This window comes from Andrographis paniculata, unplaced genomic scaffold (genome assembly GCF_009805555.1).
Source record: "Andrographis paniculata isolate CXL003 unplaced genomic scaffold, ASM980555v1 Contig46END, whole genome shotgun sequence".
In the NCBI taxonomy this organism is placed as follows: domain Eukaryota; kingdom Viridiplantae; phylum Streptophyta; class Magnoliopsida; order Lamiales; family Acanthaceae; genus Andrographis; species Andrographis paniculata.
The window spans coordinates 2,860,270-2,879,628 of NW_026137580.1; the positions used below are offsets into that span (position 1 = coordinate 2,860,270).

General features: G+C 34.6%; 2 protein-coding genes and 1 long non-coding RNA gene across 3 annotated transcripts; 2 read left to right on the forward strand and 1 right to left on the reverse strand.

Annotated features, from left to right (window-relative positions):
• The first annotated feature begins 1,939 nt into the window (after nucleotides 1-1,939).
• On the forward strand, nucleotides 1,940-3,120 carry LOC127252336 (probable carbohydrate esterase At4g34215). The gene is made up of 2 exons (XM_051276474.1): nucleotides 1,940-2,662; nucleotides 2,805-3,120. Exons 1-2 carry the CDS (start codon nucleotides 2,123-2,125, stop codon nucleotides 3,003-3,005), a joined length of 741 nt encoding a protein of 246 aa, XP_051132431.1. The 5' UTR covers nucleotides 1,940-2,122; the 3' UTR covers nucleotides 3,006-3,120.
• A 6,074-nt stretch (nucleotides 3,121-9,194) lies between these two features.
• LOC127252638 (uncharacterized) lies at nucleotides 9,195-10,891 on the forward strand. The gene is made up of 3 exons (XR_007839113.1): nucleotides 9,195-9,892; nucleotides 10,343-10,438; nucleotides 10,638-10,891. It is a non-coding gene; the product is annotated as an uncharacterized LOC127252638 (long non-coding RNA).
• Nucleotides 10,892-11,490: 599 nt separating this feature from the next.
• On the reverse strand, nucleotides 11,491-13,164 carry LOC127252404 (protein FAR1-RELATED SEQUENCE 5-like). Its single transcript, XM_051276556.1, has 2 exons — nucleotides 13,014-13,164; nucleotides 11,491-12,908 (listed from the first exon to the last, which is right to left on the reverse strand). Exons 1-2 carry the CDS (start codon nucleotides 13,162-13,164, stop codon nucleotides 11,491-11,493), a joined length of 1,569 nt encoding a protein of 522 aa, XP_051132513.1.
• Nucleotides 13,165-19,359: the final 6,195 nt, after the last annotated feature.

Sequence of the window (19,359 nt, forward strand, 5' to 3'; positions counted from 1 at the left end):
ATAATACAATTGTAGGCATGAATTACAAAAATTGCACAAATATCATTTTAATAAACAAGATTCAATTTAAATAAAAACATAATCTCACAAATCTAAATTCGAAATATAAATTCAATATTGGACTAGAATAGAAAATTAGCTACTCATGCTTAAAAATAAATAAAAGTAATAAATGTGATGATCATCCGGTGGCGCTTCCTCTCGAATAGTCCATCCCAATCCTCCAACTTAGGCTATGAAATGTGAATGTAAGTTATGTGTCTCCCTCCAATTCCTTAACCCCATTTTTTATAGACACGCAAGCTTTCAATTAGCTACTTGATTGCTCTTTTCCATCTTCATGCCCAAACTCCACCTCAATCTTTGATCCGAAAATTTGGCAAGGACACACATCATTCCAGGAATCACTCAATCATGTCACTAATCACGATTATACCAAAATTAGTAGAAATCTTATCTAATATATTAATTATAATTTTTAATTTTTCTACAAAAATACAAAACAATATATACTTTATGAGTGATATGAGCATCCACTGTCAACAATCCTGGCATCAATCATCTTTGAGTTAGATGCAACAAGGAGATCAACACTACTATCTGAATCATCATTCACGACATTGGCATTATTTGAGGAACCTTCAAAGACATTTTCACCATTTTTATTTCCATTTCCTCCGTTTGTGCCTCCACCTATTTTCTTGTTTGGACAATTTCGTTTAAAGTGTCCAAATTGTTGACCCTTAACGTTGCACTTTTTTTTTTTACCTTAACCTTCCTCCTCTTCTTATAGAATTACTACTAGTTAGCTAACGCTCTCTCTCAATATATATATATTTTTTCATTTTGAGCATATAATTCATCGTCTTGCATATTTGCCCTATCTTTTAACCGACAGTGGTTATGAGATACAAGTGTAGATATGGTATCCTCAAGTGTGATTGTATCTTTCCCGCAAGTTAATGCTGTCATCGGATGCTCATAGGATGAAGATAATTAACATATAAATCATGGTTTTGTCTTTATCTTCAAATTTCATATCCATTTTTCCAAAATCCACCATTATTTTATTAAATGTATTAAGATAAAGTGTCAGGTCAGCACCTTTTTGCATTCGAAGGCCGTACAACTTTTGTTTCATATGTAGCTTATTTGTCAACGATTTTGCCATATATCGAATTTTCAATTTCTCCTACACTTCTGTAGTTGGTTCTACTTCTATCGCATGAAAAATAATTTTACCAGACAGGCATAATCGAATGGTGATTACTATTCTTTTGTGAAGAACGTCCCATTCTGATTGGTCAGTCTTTTCCGGCTTCTTTTCCAACGCCTTTTGCATCCTATGTTGAATCAATAGATCCTTCACCTATTATTGCAAGTGTGAAATTCTCAATTTCATCAAACTTGATAAGTTTGAATTTCACATAGGATGTTATGGCTTTCTCCCGGCGCTTTAATATCAATTATTGTAAAAATAAAAGCCAAATGTAGAAAATAAAATAAAAACACGAAATTTACGAAGTTCGGCAAAAATTGCATCCTTAGAGGTGCCTATTTTTGTACAATATATAATCAATAAAATCATAACTCCTTTAAATAATTTTTTTAAATGTATCTATCTAACAAGAACCAACCGACATTGTAACAATCCATCCCTTTTATGAGCCCCATGTACTAACAATATATGACTTCCGACCAAATGGGGATCAGAAGCAATTGAAAAAATTGAAATGAATGAATTAACGATGTAATGAAAGGTGGGAGCATGAACGCTCTGCTGGCCGACAACTTCATTTTATTTTTATTTTTATTTTTATTTTCATGATTAATTCAACACGGTATTAATTGATTTTTTTGGAGTAGCTTGTGCCACCTATAAATTTTGGTAGGTACGGCTTAAATAATCATATACTCATTTTATTAAAATGACATGAATGAATAAAAAGACCTCTAGGAATACTATCGATAATTAAAAATTGAATATTACTGTTCCATAATTAAGTGCTTGGTGAACTAGTGTGTTTTCAATTGCAGGCTATTGTACCGATCGAGCTGTACAATTGGGATATAAATTAGTTTGGCCGATGGCAATAAATTAATACATGATCGGATCGGATTCATGGATACCTCCTCCTCCACCTCCGCCCAAAAACAGATCTTTATCCTCTCCGGGCAGAGCAACATGGCCGGCCGCGGCGGGGTGGACAGGCAGAAGCACTGGGACGGCGTAGTCCCGCCGGAGTGCTCCCCCGATCCGTCGCGAGTGTTCCGCCTCAACGCGCGCCTCGACTGGGAAGCGGCGCGCGTGCCTCTCCACTACGACATAGACACCAAGAAAACGTGCGGCGTGGGGCCTGGAATGCCCTTCGCCAACGCCGTCAAGGAGCATATCGTGGGAGCCATCGGACTCGTGCCCTGCGCCGTCGGCGGCACCGCCATCAAGGAGTGGGCGCGTGGCGGCCACCTTTACAACAACATGGTGGAACGCGCCAAAGCGGCGTCCCGCGGCGGGGGGGGCGAACTAAAAGCGCTTCTCTGGTACCAAGGCGAGAGCGACACGAGCTCTGCACGTGACGTGGAGGCCTATAAGGAGAGTTTGGAAACCCTGATTCGGAATGTACGGTCAGATCTGAACTCGCCTTCTCTTCCGGTGATTCAGGTATATATTATTAAGACTAAACTGTTTGTGAACTCCATTCTAAATCTAATTTCTAATTAGTTAGATTCGATGATTGATGGTTGAAATTAAGCGAGTCCTCAAACTCCCACTCCCTCCCTCATCCATGTTCATATTGATTCAGGTGGCGATTGCATCCGGGGATATAAAGTACCTGGACAAAATCAGGGAAATCCAGAAGGGAATCGACATCCCGAACGTGGTGACTGTGGACGCCTACGGATTGCAGCTGAAGGAGGATAATCTTCATCTGACGACGGAGGCGCAGGTTCGATTGGGCTGCATCTTGGCCCAGGCACACCTCGCCAATTTTAAGTGTGAGTAGATTAGGTATGGGGTCGGTGCCTCTCACTGTTTCTCATTTCTATTCCTATCCCTTCCTCTACTTTCCCCAAATTAAGCGCCTATGTTGGCATCTTGCAACTTCTTGCCTTTCACTCTCTATCATTGTGATAATTTTTAATAAATCTCTAGTTCAGGTAAAATTAAGAATATTTGGTCCGACACAGAGTTAAAAGAAAAAACAAATTATTACAAAAATTAAAAATTGGTTGAAGATATTTTTAAAAATTTAGTTAGTATTTCAAATAAATGAAAAAATATAAATAATAAATATAGTAATATCTGATGCAAATAAAAATTGATCGAGAAGTAATATTCAAATATTGACTTTTTTATTTTGTCAAATTTAGGAATAGAATAAATTTAACAGGCTGAAAAAGAATGGCATATATATAACAAATTTAAAAAGTATAATATAAAAAATAAAAAGCAAATATTTAATTTGATAATTTTAACACAAACAAAAATTAATTAACAACATAAAATCTCAAAAAATCTTTACACAAACACTAAGGGTGCGTTTGTCCGTGGATTTTAGTTTTTGGGGTTTGACTTTTTTAATAGTAAAAAGTTGAATTTAAATAGTTGTTTGATGTGATATAAATATAAATTGATATGATATTTTGAATGTAAAATAGATTTATAGTATAATATAAAAAAAATAATTATTTGATATAATATCTTTTTTAAAAAATATATATATAAATAGTAAAAATCTGTGTTAAAATTCACAAAAAGAACACAAGCTAATATTCTAGAATCCTTACATGGCATATACACACATTATAATAAGGCAAAAAAAAAAAAAAAAATTACCAGAATCTAAGAAAGCCTAAAAAAAGATTTTTTTTTTTTTTTTTTACCGGAACGCGATAAGAAAGAAAAAATATTATTATATGATTAATTAATATAAATACTAATTATTTTTATAGTTAATCACTATTTTATATTATTTAATATTATATTGACTGTGTGTAAATAATATAATATATAAATATATGTATGTATAATATAGATGTATGAATGTAATGTTAATATATATATATATATGTTAATAGAGATTAGATATGTGAGTAATAAATAGGGAGAGAGATGAGTGGAGCAATACACAACAGACAGAAAGTAAAACTGTGAAGTGATTGCATTTTATTTTATTGGTACACATATCTATATATATATATATATAGGTCATACAATCTGTGTGATCATGACATCATTTCAACACATAAATGCTATTTTGTGGAAAAAAAAAATCTTAGTGAAGGAAAAAGAGTACTAACACTTTTGTTTTTATTTGTTCCCCATGATCTGGACATTATTTGAGACTCCTTAACCGACGCATTCCAATTTTCTTTATCAAATTTTCAAATTTAGCAGTCGGTAATGCCTTGGTTAATATATCCGCCAAATTAATATCTAATCGAATTTTTTGCACATTAATTTTAAAATTCTGTTGAGGATCATGAGTGAAAAAATAATTTTGGTGAAATGTGTTTTGTTCTATCTCATTTAATGTAACTCATTTCAATTGGGCTATACAAGCCGTATTATCTTCATACATTATAGTTTGAGGAATTTTATCGTCAAGTATTAACCCAAAATTTTTCAGAATATGTTGAGTCATTGACCTCAACCAAACACATTCTCAACTAGCTTCATGTATTGCCAATATTTAGCATGATTTGAAGAAGTGACAGTTAAAGTTTGTTTCATTGATCTCCAAGAGATCACTGTTTCGCCACAGGTGAATATGTAGCTAGTTTGTGACTTGACTTAATGAGGATCAGATAAATATCTTGCATCGGAAAAACCAATCAATTCATGTCGAGAATTTTTTGAGTAAAATAACCCGAGATCAATTGTTCCTTGGAGATAGCGAAAAATGTGCTTAATCTCATTTCAATATCGTCAAGTAGGTGATGAACTGAATCTTACTAATAAATTTATAGCAAATGATATGTTAGGTCGGGTGTTATTGAAAAGGTACATCAATGCGCTTATAGCACTCATAAATGACACTTCATAGCCAAGTGTTTCTTCATTTTTCTCTTTTGGTCTAAGTGGATCCTTTATTGGATCGAATGCTTTGACAATCATTGGGTTCTTAACGGATGTGATTTATCTATCAGAAACTGTTTCAGTATCCTTTTGGTATAATTTGATTGGTAGATAAAGATTTCACTTTCCAAATGCTTGATTTTCAAACCAAGACAAAATTTAGTTTTTCAAAATCTTTGATCTCAAACTCCTTTTTTCAGATATTCAACAGCTTTTTGGATTTCATAAGGAGTTCTAATTAAATTGGGATCATAGATATATACAACGATGATTATAAATTCTGACCTATTTTTCTTTATGAAAACACACGGACCAGGTCATTTCTGTAACCTTTTTTTGTTAGACTTAAGCTGAGACAATTGTACCACATTCGGCCCGATTGCTTGAGCCCATAAAAAAAAAATTTGCAATTTGATGGAATATGAGTCTTTTGACTTTGATTTGAATGATTCATGTATGTTAAACCCTTCTGGATTTTTAATATAGACATCATTGTCTAAGGAGCCGTAAAGATAGACAGAAATTACATCCATTAATCGCATATCAAGATTTTTGCAAACTGCTAGGCTCACCAAATACTTGAATGTTATTGTATCCATGACTAGTGAATATGTTTCTTCAAAATCAATGTCTGGTCTCTGGTAAAGACCCTGGGCTACAAGTCTTGCTTTATATCTTGTGATATCATTATTTTCATTTTTTTTTTCTCACAAACACTTATATGTAGCCAATATGTTTCACATTTTCAGATGTTTGGACCATGGGGCCGAAAACTTGCCATTTTTTCAATGAGTCAAATTCAGACTGAATTACGTCTTTCCATTATACCCAATCATCTCTTTGCTGACATTCATCAACTGATTTTGGTTCACAATCCTCGTCATTTTTCATTATATCGAGTGCTACAGAATATGCAAAAGCATTATCGATGTTTGTTTTCTTTCGGTTCTAATATTTTCCACTAGTGGTATAGTTAATAAAAGTTTCAATAACTTCATCCTCACTTCAATCAGAATTTTTAGTATCAACCTTTTCATGGGTTGTACTGACTTTTTCAGGTATCTGATCATTGTTGATTTCTTCACCAGTATTTACAATTTTCTTCTTTCGTGGATTCTTATCCTTAGAACCCAACGGTCTGCCACATTTTACGCGGGTAATATACTCATTAGCACTCGAAACTTTTCCTTCTGGGATATTTATTTTAGCTGGTGTATTTGCTGTTGCAATGTATGATTTCGTGAATGGCAACATTATTAATAACATCAGACAATTGATTTGCAATTTTTTGCAAATACACAATTCTTTGAACTTAAAGTTCACTATGTTTCGTACAATGATCAAATTCAAGTGGTCTTTTCCACAAAATATATAGCCAACCTTCTTTGAGGTCTCATTTTTGTGCGTTGGGGTGGCGCAATTGGCATATAAACAACACACCAAAAAATTCGCAGATGAAATATATTTGGTACTTTTCAGATAACAATTGACTAGGGAAATAATAGTGATAACTTGTTGGCCTTCTTTTCACGACGGTTGTTGCATGCAATATAGCATGTCCCCAAGTTGATACGAGAAGTTTAGACCTCATTAAAAACAGTCTAGCAATTAACTGCAATCTTTTGATAAAAGACTCAGCCAGACCATTTTGCGTATGTACACGGGGTATAAGATGTTCCATAGTAATCCCAATTGACATACAGTAATCATCAAATGTATGTGATGAATACACTCCAGTATTATCTAAACGTATTTTCTTTATCGGGTGATTAGGAAATTTTCCTCGCAATTTAATTATTTGTGCAAATAGTTTAGCAAAAGCTAGATTGCGAGTAGATAACAAACATACGTGTGACCATCACATTGACGCGTTAATTAGTACTATAAATTGCTTGAAGAGTCCACACGGTGGATCTATGGGTCCACAAATATCATCCTGAATTCTTTCAAAAAAAGTTGAAGATTCAATCTAACCTTTGTTAGAAATGGCCTAATTATTAACTTCCTTTGGTAACATGCAACACAAGCAAATTAATTCGGACTCAAAATATATTTCTTTTTCATTGAGTGGCCATTTGAATTTTCAACAATTCGCCTCAACATTACATTGCCAGGATGCCCAAGTGGATCGTGTCAAATTTTAAATTCGCTAGAAGTCATTTGGTCTACTAAGTGATATGTTTCAACGAAATTGACTTTTGAGTAACATAAGCCAAAAGAAAATGATGACAATTTTTCTTTGACAATTCTTTTATTATTCACAATCTGAGTTATTAAAAGATACTCATTTTCTGTCTCATTCGATGTTTCAATGTGATACCTATTTTTCCGAATATCATTAAAGCTCTGTAAATTCCTTCAAGTTTTGCTCAAGAACAGGGCATTTTCAATTGTCATTTTTGTCTCTTTAGGGAGAAATACAGTGGCTTTTCCTAAACCTTTAATCATTTTCGATGCACCACTGATAGTAACTATAGTGGTCTTTCTCATATTCATATGGGATAAATAACTTTTGCTTTTCAAAATGTTATGAGTCGTAGCACTGTCGATAAGGCAGATATTATCAATGGTATATTTGACATCCATATATTTGTAAGAATGTAGAAATAATAAAATACATGTATTAGTAACATAATCAAAATAGACTTATATTATGTTGGGTAATACAAAATGGGGTAGAAAACATCAAAATAACAAAAGAGATACAACAACATTTCATCATTTAACTTCATTAACTATATTAAGCAGATCATCGGCATTCAGGTGTGTGATATTTTCATTCAGCACATCATCAAATGTGTTATCATGGATAACATAATTTGTTTCAGGGGCAATTCTTCCCTACTTTTCTTTTGAGGCCCAATACAGTTCAGCCAAGTGACCAACTGTGCGACAAACATGAGCCCAATGGTCTTTGATTCTACACCGGGTGCATTTCTCGTCAGTATTTTTATTTCTCTAGGTGTTGAATCTTGTTGAGGTCTATACGGCCTTCTGTCATTATATCGCCTATTTGACACATATTAGAGCCTATTTTGATAATTATTGTAATCGTATGCGTTTGTGTGGCCTCGTCCACGATTCTGATTTCGATCGCGATCAATTCGCTGATTTCTGACCTGCCCATGACCACGCACTGGATTTGCCAGTTGTATTGCATTTGCCTCTGAAAAATGGATTTGCACATATCGGCCGAGGTTCGTGATTTTCAACAACAATTCATTATTTTGTTCGGCCAGCAAAAGAGAGGTGATCAGCTCAAAATATTTTTGGAAGCCTCTTTTACGATACCGATGCTGCAAAACCATATTAAAGACATGAAAAGTGAAAGAAGTTTTCTCCATCATATCATATTCAGATGTATTTTCACCACAGTGATGTTATTTTAAACATGTCATAATTATATTCTTAGATTGTTTTAAAGTCCTGAAGCCGTAGGCTTTTCCATTCGCTTCGTGCCCTTGGCAACAAAGTCAGCCTCAAGTGATAGTATCTTTCTTTCAATCTCTCCTACAATTCAAGTGGTGATTCCAACGTCACATTTTGCATTTTCAGTGCCTCATCGATGTGATGGCAAAAACGGATCATTGCCTTTGTATGATCTTGGTTTGCGGAATTTTCATTCTGGACAATAGTATTTTTCAAGCCCATTGATGTCAGATGCATTTTCACATCGCGAGCCCAAGTCATATAATTTTGGCCAAAAACAAGGAGAGAGAAAAATTCATGTTTAGCAAGGTTAGACATAATAAACATATAAAATATAAAATATTACCTTGCGGAAATTAAAATACACAATCATGTTGATAACGTGTTGTGATATTATTATAGGATTAGCCAATAGAAAGACTAAATTGCACAAAACCTACATATGGTTTTATAAAATTGCTCCAAATCTCCTATACTTCTAAAATTGCGTCAAACTCCCTCGTGAATAAACTCTGCGTCTAACTCCTTCGGCGGTCCTTATTTAATAGTATTTAACTTAAATGGGCCCAAACTTAAATGAGATTTTAAAATTTATTCGCAGTTTAGGCGCATTTAGACCAAACACCGTTAAATAAGGACCGCCGAAGGGGTTAGATGCAGAGTTTATGAAACCATGAGGAAGTTTGACGCAGTTTTAGAAGTATGAGGAATTTTACGCAATTTCGTAAAATCACAGATAAATTTTGTGCAATTTAGCCCAATAGAAATATTAATTTCCACCGTTAATCGCTATTTTATATTATGTAATATTATATTACATATATATGACTGTGTATATATATACTGTGTGTAAATAATATAATGTATAAATATATGTATGTATAATATAAATGTACGAATGTGATGTTACTATATATATATATGTAGGGTTCGGATCTTCTGTCTGACACATCTCTCTGTCGCCCTTGTCCATCCAATTGGAGAGCGACAGATGCCTCTTTACCTTTTTTTTAAAAAATAAAAATTAAATTTTTATTACAATTTACAATTTCACCCCTAAATTTTAATGGCGATTTTATTTCTCTTTCAACCCCCAAATTCCATTTTTATTTTGTTTGAACGAAGCAACAATTCCATCGCCTCGCTCGCCGCCCAGTCTGTTGCCTCCAGTCGCCGACTAGGCCGTCGCCTTCGCACACCACCTAGCCTCTCGCCGTCGTCATTGTCCCGTTCGTTGCTGCTCTATCCCCTTTCCCAAACCGCCCACCATCAGAAATCCTCCGGCTATCTTCTAATCGTCCTAGAACTGCGAACATCGTCATTGAGGTTGTTGAGGGCAAAAACCCTCTCACTGGATCTATAAGGGTTTACTCCAAGCCTAAGGTACCATTTTTGTTTTTGAAGTATTCCTTGTTCTGGGTAATTATGTACTATGATGTTTACCAACTGATAATATCCATGATTGATTATTTGAGTTCTTTGCTGCTGGTAATTTGAAAATGCCTATAAGGTGTTGAGGGTTTGCTATAGAAAATTACATAAACATTGTGTTTGGAATGTCAATTTCTGAATTGAGCTAAATTGTTATGTTAGGTTTCATTTTTGCAACTATGGAAACAATATTTGTTCTAGCCAAACATAATCAATCCAGAACCTCAAGGAAAATGTTGGTTATGGCTGATATCATTCTGATGATTAGAATTAGAAAATGAAGGATTGTGAATGCTGATTTGATCGTATTATTCTTTGTATTTCCGAATGAAAAATGGATGCCTTAGTTTACATGTGAATTGACGGTATTATTAGTATTGAAATTCTAAACTGATCTCATAGGCTAGATCTTGGTCTCTGGAAGGGGCACTGAAACTGAAGAATTTTCTCGGATATGGAGATATTTGGGATGGTTCGGTTGCGTGTGGATGGAGTCAGGTATTGGAAGTTAGCACGGGACTCTCTTTACCTCGATTTAAAGGAATGTCGACTCCTTTGTTTGCCAGACTATCTCTTATTTCACAAGATTGGTTGAAATTTTCATCCTATAAAGAGTGTGCACTTGGCCTCTCTTTAGGGTTGCTATCGACTGGAAAACATGATTTATCTTACAATCTCTCTTTGTGTACTTTGACAGATCCGTCTCAAATGTCTTCCCATGCTGTGAGAAGGCAGCTTGGGCATAGTTTCTGTCAGCGTTAAAGTATACATTTAAAATTGATTCAAGAGATTCACCGATGAGACCTACTAAAGGACATGCATTTGTTTCCACAACTCAAGTTGGTGGTCTTTTTCTTGATGTTCAAAGGCTACGCTTCATACATGGTTAGATTTTGTTCTTTAGGAGCTGTCTATATAAGTACTCCATCACTTAAAAAAAGTTCATTCAATATATTATTTTTAGTCTTGGTTCCTATGAAGTTCAGAATATTATTGCAATTGCATGATAGTTATGTTTTATTTTGTATGTCTTTTGATAATTGAAATCGAATGAGATTATTTATATTTTGTACTTGCCATCAATTAGGTGTGCAAGCTTATATTTGCATGTTGTCCAAATTTGTTTATATTTGAACTTTAACTTTGTGTAGGGACTAAAGGCTTATACAATAATTTAAATCATAAAATCACGACATGAATTATAAAAAAATTTACCTCAAGTAATTGAGTGAAACTTAGAGTATATGTCGAATCACCGGGGCATTGGGAATGCAAGTTTGATATTGAATTTAGTGTTTCGATCTATAATTAAAAATATAAATTAGAAAAAAAAAAAAAAAGCACAACGTTAAAAAATAAAATAAAAATTCAAAATAAAGTACAAAAAAGTAAACCTGTTGTGGGGCTATTTGATCTTGCCTCAATAGAATGTCATGTCCTTCAACACGTGTCTCATTTATAGATGGCTATTTAAGAAATAATATAATTATATTAATATCAAGTGAAATAATGTAAGACAAATACTAAAATTAATGCATTTTTTTTTCAATTTAAAATGGATTTCTTTGTACCTCCGGTTGTTTTTTTTTCTTGGAATTCTTTTCCAACCCACTTTTTGGTCTTTTACCGGAACGTATTCTTGCTTTTGTCTTTATCCTCTTCACGTGTACGTTGCCTTCTTTCTCCGGAGCTGCTCCCATCCTTAAAGCTGCTTGAGTATCGCTCACAGAAGATCGCTCACCCAAATATTCATTCACCTTCTCAGTGGTCTTCAGAAATGATTCTTTCGCCAATTCATATGTTTCTTTAGATTCTGAAACCCTTATCACCAATTTGTTGAAAAACAAATTCAAATCCCTATAACTAATGCCCGTCATTTTCTTAGGATCATCCACGTCATTTTCCAAGGAAAACACCACTCCACTCTTAGCAGATTTTGTCCATATTTTCATCACATATTGCTTTAGGATCTTAAAAACATTATTATTTGTCAGGACTTTCAACGCATGAGCGCATAACAAGCCGCCAAATTCAAATTTCTTGCAACTACAAGAAACGGTATCATCTAAAGAGTTAAAGTTCACAACATGATACCTTGACCTTCCCAAGTAACTGATATGATAAATTGCTATTGTTTCATCCATGTCATTAAGAACCACTGCACAATCATAAGCTTTCCCTAGTTCCTTTTGAAAATCCTTAAAAACTTCAGGTGTATACACACTTGCAGCATGTTTCAAAAGTTGAACAGGTAAATGAAGGACCGGAGCACTCGTACGTGCTTTAAAATCAGCAATCAACTCCTCATATCGGCGAGATTCAATTAAATTTTCGAATCGTTCAAAAAATACTTGCAAAGGGTTCTTGGAACTCACGTACCTTTTGATAACACTATTCATGTTTCCACTACGCTGTGTTGTAGTAATATCAGCACAAAAGAATTGGCGCCCATATACCAATGCCCATTTTTCTTTAACTCTACACAACCTCTTCAACCATTCGTTCTCCATTATATCATACTTCTCCAACATTTCATCCCATTCATGCATAGATTTATCCCCTTCTTCACAATCATAAATACACCTTCCAAAATGATGTGCAAAATCTTTATATTTTTCAAAAAATCCACTTAAATGTATTGCAGCATTTTGATAGATATACCAAATACATAACATGTGGCAAGTTTCAGGCCATCTTATACCTAATACATTCACCATAGCATGATCCTGATATGTCAGAATAGTGATAGGCTTTTTTCCACCCATGGTGTCTGCGAATGTATCAAACAACCATTCAAATGAAGGGATTGTCTCATCGTATAAAAGTGAGGCACCAAATATTATTGTTTGTCGATGATGATTGACACCGACAAATAATGCAAAAGGGCGGCTTTCTCTGTTCTTTCTATACGTGGTGTCGAAACTCACAACATCTCCGAAATCAGAGTAATCTGCTTTCATTCTGCCATCTGCCAAAAAGATATTAGTTATCATATCATCTTCATCAACTTAAATTGAATACAAAGCATTCGGATCTTTCTTTTGCATCTCCTGCAAATACTCAAACACTCTACCGGTATCTCCAATTTTCATATTTTTTGTTCTCTTTGAGCGTAAATAATTCTTATGGTCTTGCTCAATAAATCCTAAGCTGTCTCGGCCACCGGCTTCTTTAACCATAAGATTATGGGAGAGTTTTAGAGTAAGTCCCACACATTCTGCCATCTCAATCTACTTAGCATGCGCATCATTTATCCTCCTATGTGACCTTAACAAATCTGTTTCTTGGGGGCCAGTAAGATAATGCGTATGTTGAGAAATAAACTCAACAACCTGATATTTTTCATTCTCTTTCAAACAAATCTTTATTCTAGCCTTGCAATCAAATCTTGTTATTGGCCGTGGCGCTTTCACATTAATACTTCTCCTATCCTCTTCCCGTTTTCCTTCAGCACTACAAGCTAAAATTCTGGATATAATCTTACCTTTTTTTTTTTTTTATCTTTATGCATCTTGTGTCCTTTGATGCCAAAACCTATATTTTTAGCATAACTTAGATAATATTGATATATTGCTGCCTCTGAATCAAACAACATTCCAATTTGAATTGTTTTGGTCTCTGTTTGAGATGGCGAGCCTAAATTATCAAATTCCATACCTGTAAAGTAAATCAAAATGAAATAAAAAAAATACCAAATTTCAATGGATTTACAAACAAAAGCACACACAACAACTACATATATAAACCCAAAACAACTATATTTCAAATCGAATTTTCAAATGAGTAAAATAAATGGCAGAAACTCTAAATTTATACTGCAATGAATGATTTTCAAAAAATAGTTTAGCATAATAATAATAATAATAATAATGTACCTTTTTTTTTTTTTAATTAGAGGGTGGGAAAGAAACTGTCACTACGATGGAAGACCAGAGTGCGTGACGGTAGTAATAGTGTCTTGAGAAATTTTCCGACAATGACCGAAAGAAGAGAGCGACGGCGACGGGCTGGTCGGCAAGCCGCGGTAACGTACCGGCACCAAGCGAATCTAAAGGGCTACTTAATCGTTGGATCGAAAAAACTTACTGGAATTTGGGGATTGAAAGAGAAATAAAATCGCTATTAAAATTTAGGGATGGAATTGTAAATTATAATAAAAGTTTAATTTTTATTTAAAAAAAAAAAGGGATAAGGAGGCACTTGGCGCTCTTCAATTGGATGGACAGAGGCGACAGAGAGATATGTCGGACAGGAGATCCGAACCCATATATTTATGTATGTTAATAGAGATTAGATATGTCAGTAATAAACGGGGGGAGAGATGAGTGGAGCAGGACACGAGAGAGAAAGTAAAAATGTGATGTAATTGCATTTCACTTCATTCGTTCATACATATAGGTAGGTCGCGATTGTAATCATGACACTATTTCAACACATATATGCTATGTCGTAATCATGACACTATTTCAACACATATATGCTATGTTGTTGTGTAAAATCATCTACATATGGTACACGCAATAAGTATGTGTATAAAAGGTCCTGATTTTTTGTTTTTTAACACACACACGCCTAAACGAAATCGGACCATAAGTCCAGGTTAGATCACATGTGTTGGGTAGTAACAATCTTGTATTTATTTTTAGGGTAAATTATATAACATTTGATTGTATTTTTGATAAAAATACACAAAATATTTCGTATTTTATTTATTGCGTAAAACTCTCATATGTTATATTAAAATTTGCACAAAATATTATATTCGTCCCAAACTGATAATTTTGTATAAAAACTAATATAATTATTTAAATTTTATACAAATAAAATAGGTAATATATTAAATAGTCTTTTTTGAATAAAATAAATAAATAAATAATTTTTTTTAGAGACAAAATGTTATCTGAATTTTTAAAAAATTATAAAAATAAAAGATTGATAAATTATTTATTTATTTATTTATTTTATTCAAAAAATATTATTTAAGATCTTTTACTTCTATTTTTTTCTTTTTATTGGAGATATTTTACTTCTTTTATTTGTATAAAGTTTTGTATAATTTAGGTCCATAATTACAATCAATTAAATATCAATTTTGGACAGAAATTGTGTTTTATGGAAAGTTTAATACAACACAAGGTTTCACAAAATAAATAAAACACCACGTATTTTGTGCATATTTATTAAAATATAAGAAAATATTGTGTAATTTATCCTTTATTTTATTTGTAGGTGTGTTTTTAAGTTGTAAAATTTTTAATATTAATAATTATTTGATATAATATAAATATATTAATATAATACTTTAAATATAATATAAAAAAAATAAATTTCTAATTTAATTTTTAATAATAATTTTTAAACAGTAAAAAATCTACCATAAAAGGCAACGCCATCGTTTCTGATAACTATGAAAACAAAAACAAGATCATGTATAAGAGCAATTGCAACGGCTTCACTAAGAGCAATGACAACGGCAAATGTGAAAAAAATGTCTGATGTGATGCTTATTTGTCAATTTTCATCTTCTGACGCAACAAATTATACTCCTTCCGTCCTAAGTAATATAGGTGTATTACTGTGGACACGGGAATTTAAGTAAAGTATAATTAGTAAGTAATTAAGAAATATATTAGTAAAAATAATTATTATTTAGTAAAAATAATTATAGATTAAGATTAAAATAACTAAATAGTTTAATTAAGATTAAAAAAAATTAAATTTTAAAATATAATTAAAGTGTATAATTAATTTTCTAAAAAAAAAAAGAAAAATTAGGTGGAACGGACGAAAAAAAAAAATAGGGACAAATTATATGTGACAGAGGGAAGAACAAATAAATATACAACGGCTTAAAATAAAAGTTATTGGTGTGAGACAGCATCAACATGGTCTACCCTGCACCAAACAGTTGTCAAGTCCTATTTTTCACCAACAATATGGGATTTGGTTTACTTCTATTATTATTATTATTTTTTTTTTATATCAAATCAAATATATATTTTTTATTTATTATATTATATTAAAATTAAATTTTATATTAAAAACATCACGTGAATACATATTAATATTACATCAAATAATTATTTTAATCCAAAATTTTAGTGTTCAAATCCAAAATTCAAAACAAAAAACTCATGAGTAAACACATTTATTACTTGATTGAAAAAATACCTCCATTAAAATTAAAAAAAAAAAAAAAAAAGTTCATCTATAGACAGGCCATTGCTATTGCTTTGACGATGCCCTTCTCTTTGTTCTGGAAGCAGCGATGGCGGCCAAAATTTCGTCCCATCGGTGTGGCTGTGCAGGCAAGGCCAAGGTGAGGTCAAATTTCATTCTTTCTCCCCTCTTTGTTCTTTCTTTCTATTCTTTGTCAACTCAGCTTCTTTCGGAGTCGATTTTTTTTTTCTGGCGGAGGATGAAGATCGTCTTTTTTAGTAGTTAAGCATATTTTATTTGAAGTTTGGCTTTGATTGAATCTTGGACACAGTTGCTTTGATAAATTGGGGATCAAACATCTTCGGGTCTCAAGCTAGGGCTTCAATTCGAACACTCCATACAACATCAGGGTTTGAAAATTGTTGTTATTCAGAAAGAAAAAGTGGGTTTGAGAAGAATAAGCAGGGTCTAAAACAAGGCTGTAATGAAATTTAGGGGTGTGTTTCTTCACCCAAAATTGGGGTTGTTTACTGTCCGGCCAGCATGTTTGACCCGCAGCTTTTATTTTTTTTTATTTTTTTAAAGTAAAATATAATTTAATATTTATTATAATTATAGCTAAAAAAATATATATATAATATATATGTTATTTTATAGAGACTAAAATTTTTTATAAAATAAATAAAATTTAAATTTAAATATAAATATTTTGTATAATATAGATTCATAATCTAATCTTTAATGACATTTTTAATCTATCAACTTCATTTATTTAATTTTAACTCAAAATATACATTTGTTACAGTAATTTTATTTTAACCATAACTTTATTTTTCACTATTATTATTCAAATATTTAATTTTTTCTATTATTTTTGTTGATGTATTTTTTCAACAAAAATAAAGTAAAATTCAAAGATATAGAAAATATCCTTAAACTTGATTAATTAGTGCCTGAGATTAGGAATCTCTAAACACTGTATGGTACAGAAAATAAACTGGAAAATAAAATACTGAAATTTAAAGTGGTGATCCCCAAATCTGACTTTGCTTTGTTGAAGTTGATTGAAGATGCCTTTCCAAATGATGATCCAAATCCTTAAATATTCTTTGAAGAAACTGTACTGAAAACCGTCGCCCGAACGGTTACAACGTCTCCTTCCCAACCGTTTTCCAACCCTTCTCCTGCTGACACGTGTCCTCAGCAGACCAAAATTATCCCTATATTTCACTCTTTGAGCCGACCACAGACCTTCCGCCCTTTTGGCCCGACTTCGTCCTTCGCCCGACCTGCTTCTTCGCCCGACCTCACTTGGGCCGACCTCCGCATCAACTGCCCTCCGTCTTTGACCGAAGACCTCCGCGTCTGTCCGAACCTCTTCCTTGCCCGACCTTCCTCTTGACAGACCTCCGCGTCTGCCCGACTTCGCCTTCTATCCGATCTACGGTTTACCCGACCTGCGGACTTCCCATCCTGATGACTTTCCGTCTTGAGGACCTCCCGACCTGAAAACCTTCCGACCTGAGGTCTTTCCGTCCTGAGGACTTTCCGTCTTGAGGACCTCCCGACTTGAAGACCTTCCGACCTGAGGTCTTTCCGTCCTGAGGACTTTCCGTCTTGAGGACCTCCCGACCTGAGGTCTTTCCGTCCTGAGGACTTTCCGTCTTGAGGACCTACCGACCTGAAGACCTTTCGACCTAAAGTCTTTCCGTCCTGAGGACCTTCCGTCTTGAGGACCTACCGACCTGAAGACCTTCCGACCTAAAGTCTTTCCGTCCTGAGGACCTTCCGACCTGAAGTCTTTCCGTCCTGAATTTTCCTTGATTTCCACACGGTGTCCTTCAGCCAGTTCAACCAACTCTATTGCCAGGCCCATTCTTCTTTTTACCTTGGGCTTTTAACCTAATTCTAAATTTCGTACGTAACAACTTGCCCGCCGCCAAGGGACTTTCAAACGCCATTTAACAATCAATGTTTGGAAGTTCATACATCACTACCCTCTTGAAAAATTCCCTTAGCAACTGCACCAGTTACTGCAACACTCCTGATTAACTTCCTTCCCCGCAATACGAGCTTTTGTGAATCACAATCCCAAAACACTCTAACCATGGCGAATCAATACATTCCTGCCCTTCCTTTCGACGGAACCCTCCCAGAGGGCCCATTTTCAGCCTCGAAAGTACTAACTCCGACGATCCGCCCATATTGCACTACTCCTGACGACTCAAATCGGATGAGGGAAGTTTTGGAATCTCGAAATTCCTTGGCTATCAACAACCCTAACTACCAAGCAATTCGCATTCGAGACAGCATCAAAACCCATCTCACAGACCCAAAAGATCCTTACCGCGCTTAGTATCGACGGGTAGCAGAACACTTCCAGACCCAATGGCGATCTCAAAAAATCGACCAGGCAATACTATTGTCCACCATGCCTATCAACCTGCATGAGAAGGTGCTGTTGGCCATGTCTGCCTTCTGAAATGCGGAAAATGGGACTTTCCTCTTACCATCGGGCCCCTTTGGTCCAACTCTTATGGATGTGGCAATGATCGCGCATCTCCCAGTCGTGGGTGAAGACCCTGTGATGGGAGCCCTAGATGGGCAGGAGCCATCAGAAGACCATCCAGGGTGGTCTTTACAAGGTGTGAAGGAATGGGGTTGGACAAAGTTCGCAACCGACCAGCAAGGGGCTCCAGGGACCCCCGTGACCGACCGGGAGCATACTGCCTTTATCCTTTTTTGGCTTTGTAGGTACGTCATTGTTTCCCCTTCCAAATGTGTTCTTCCTTCTCATCTCGACCTGGCCATTCATATCGCGTCAGGTCGGTTCTTTTCCCTTGGCACCCTGTTTTTAGCCAATTTGTTTGAAGGACTTACTAGAGTTAGCCTTCGTCTAACAGATAATGATAGTAGAAAATTAGACACTGCCGCATCGGGTCCTTTTTTGTTTTTAGAACTTTGGTTCCGTCTTTACTTCCCCAACGCGTTCAACTTAGGATCTCCGCCCACTATGCCAACATCCGAAAAACATTTGGGATTAGCCCTCAACCGACTCTGCTCAGGACGCAATAAACTCCAATCTTCCGATCCAATAATAACTGCAATTGTAACGGATACCCGCAGTAACTCTCGATTTTCTATGTATAAAAAATATGCGGGTTATGCTCCCGACCATTTTTGGCCCTTTCCGGCAGCAAATCCTCTTCCGACTCCTGAGCCTTGTGCTCATCCCACCTATCCTTTTGCCTGGGACGTTG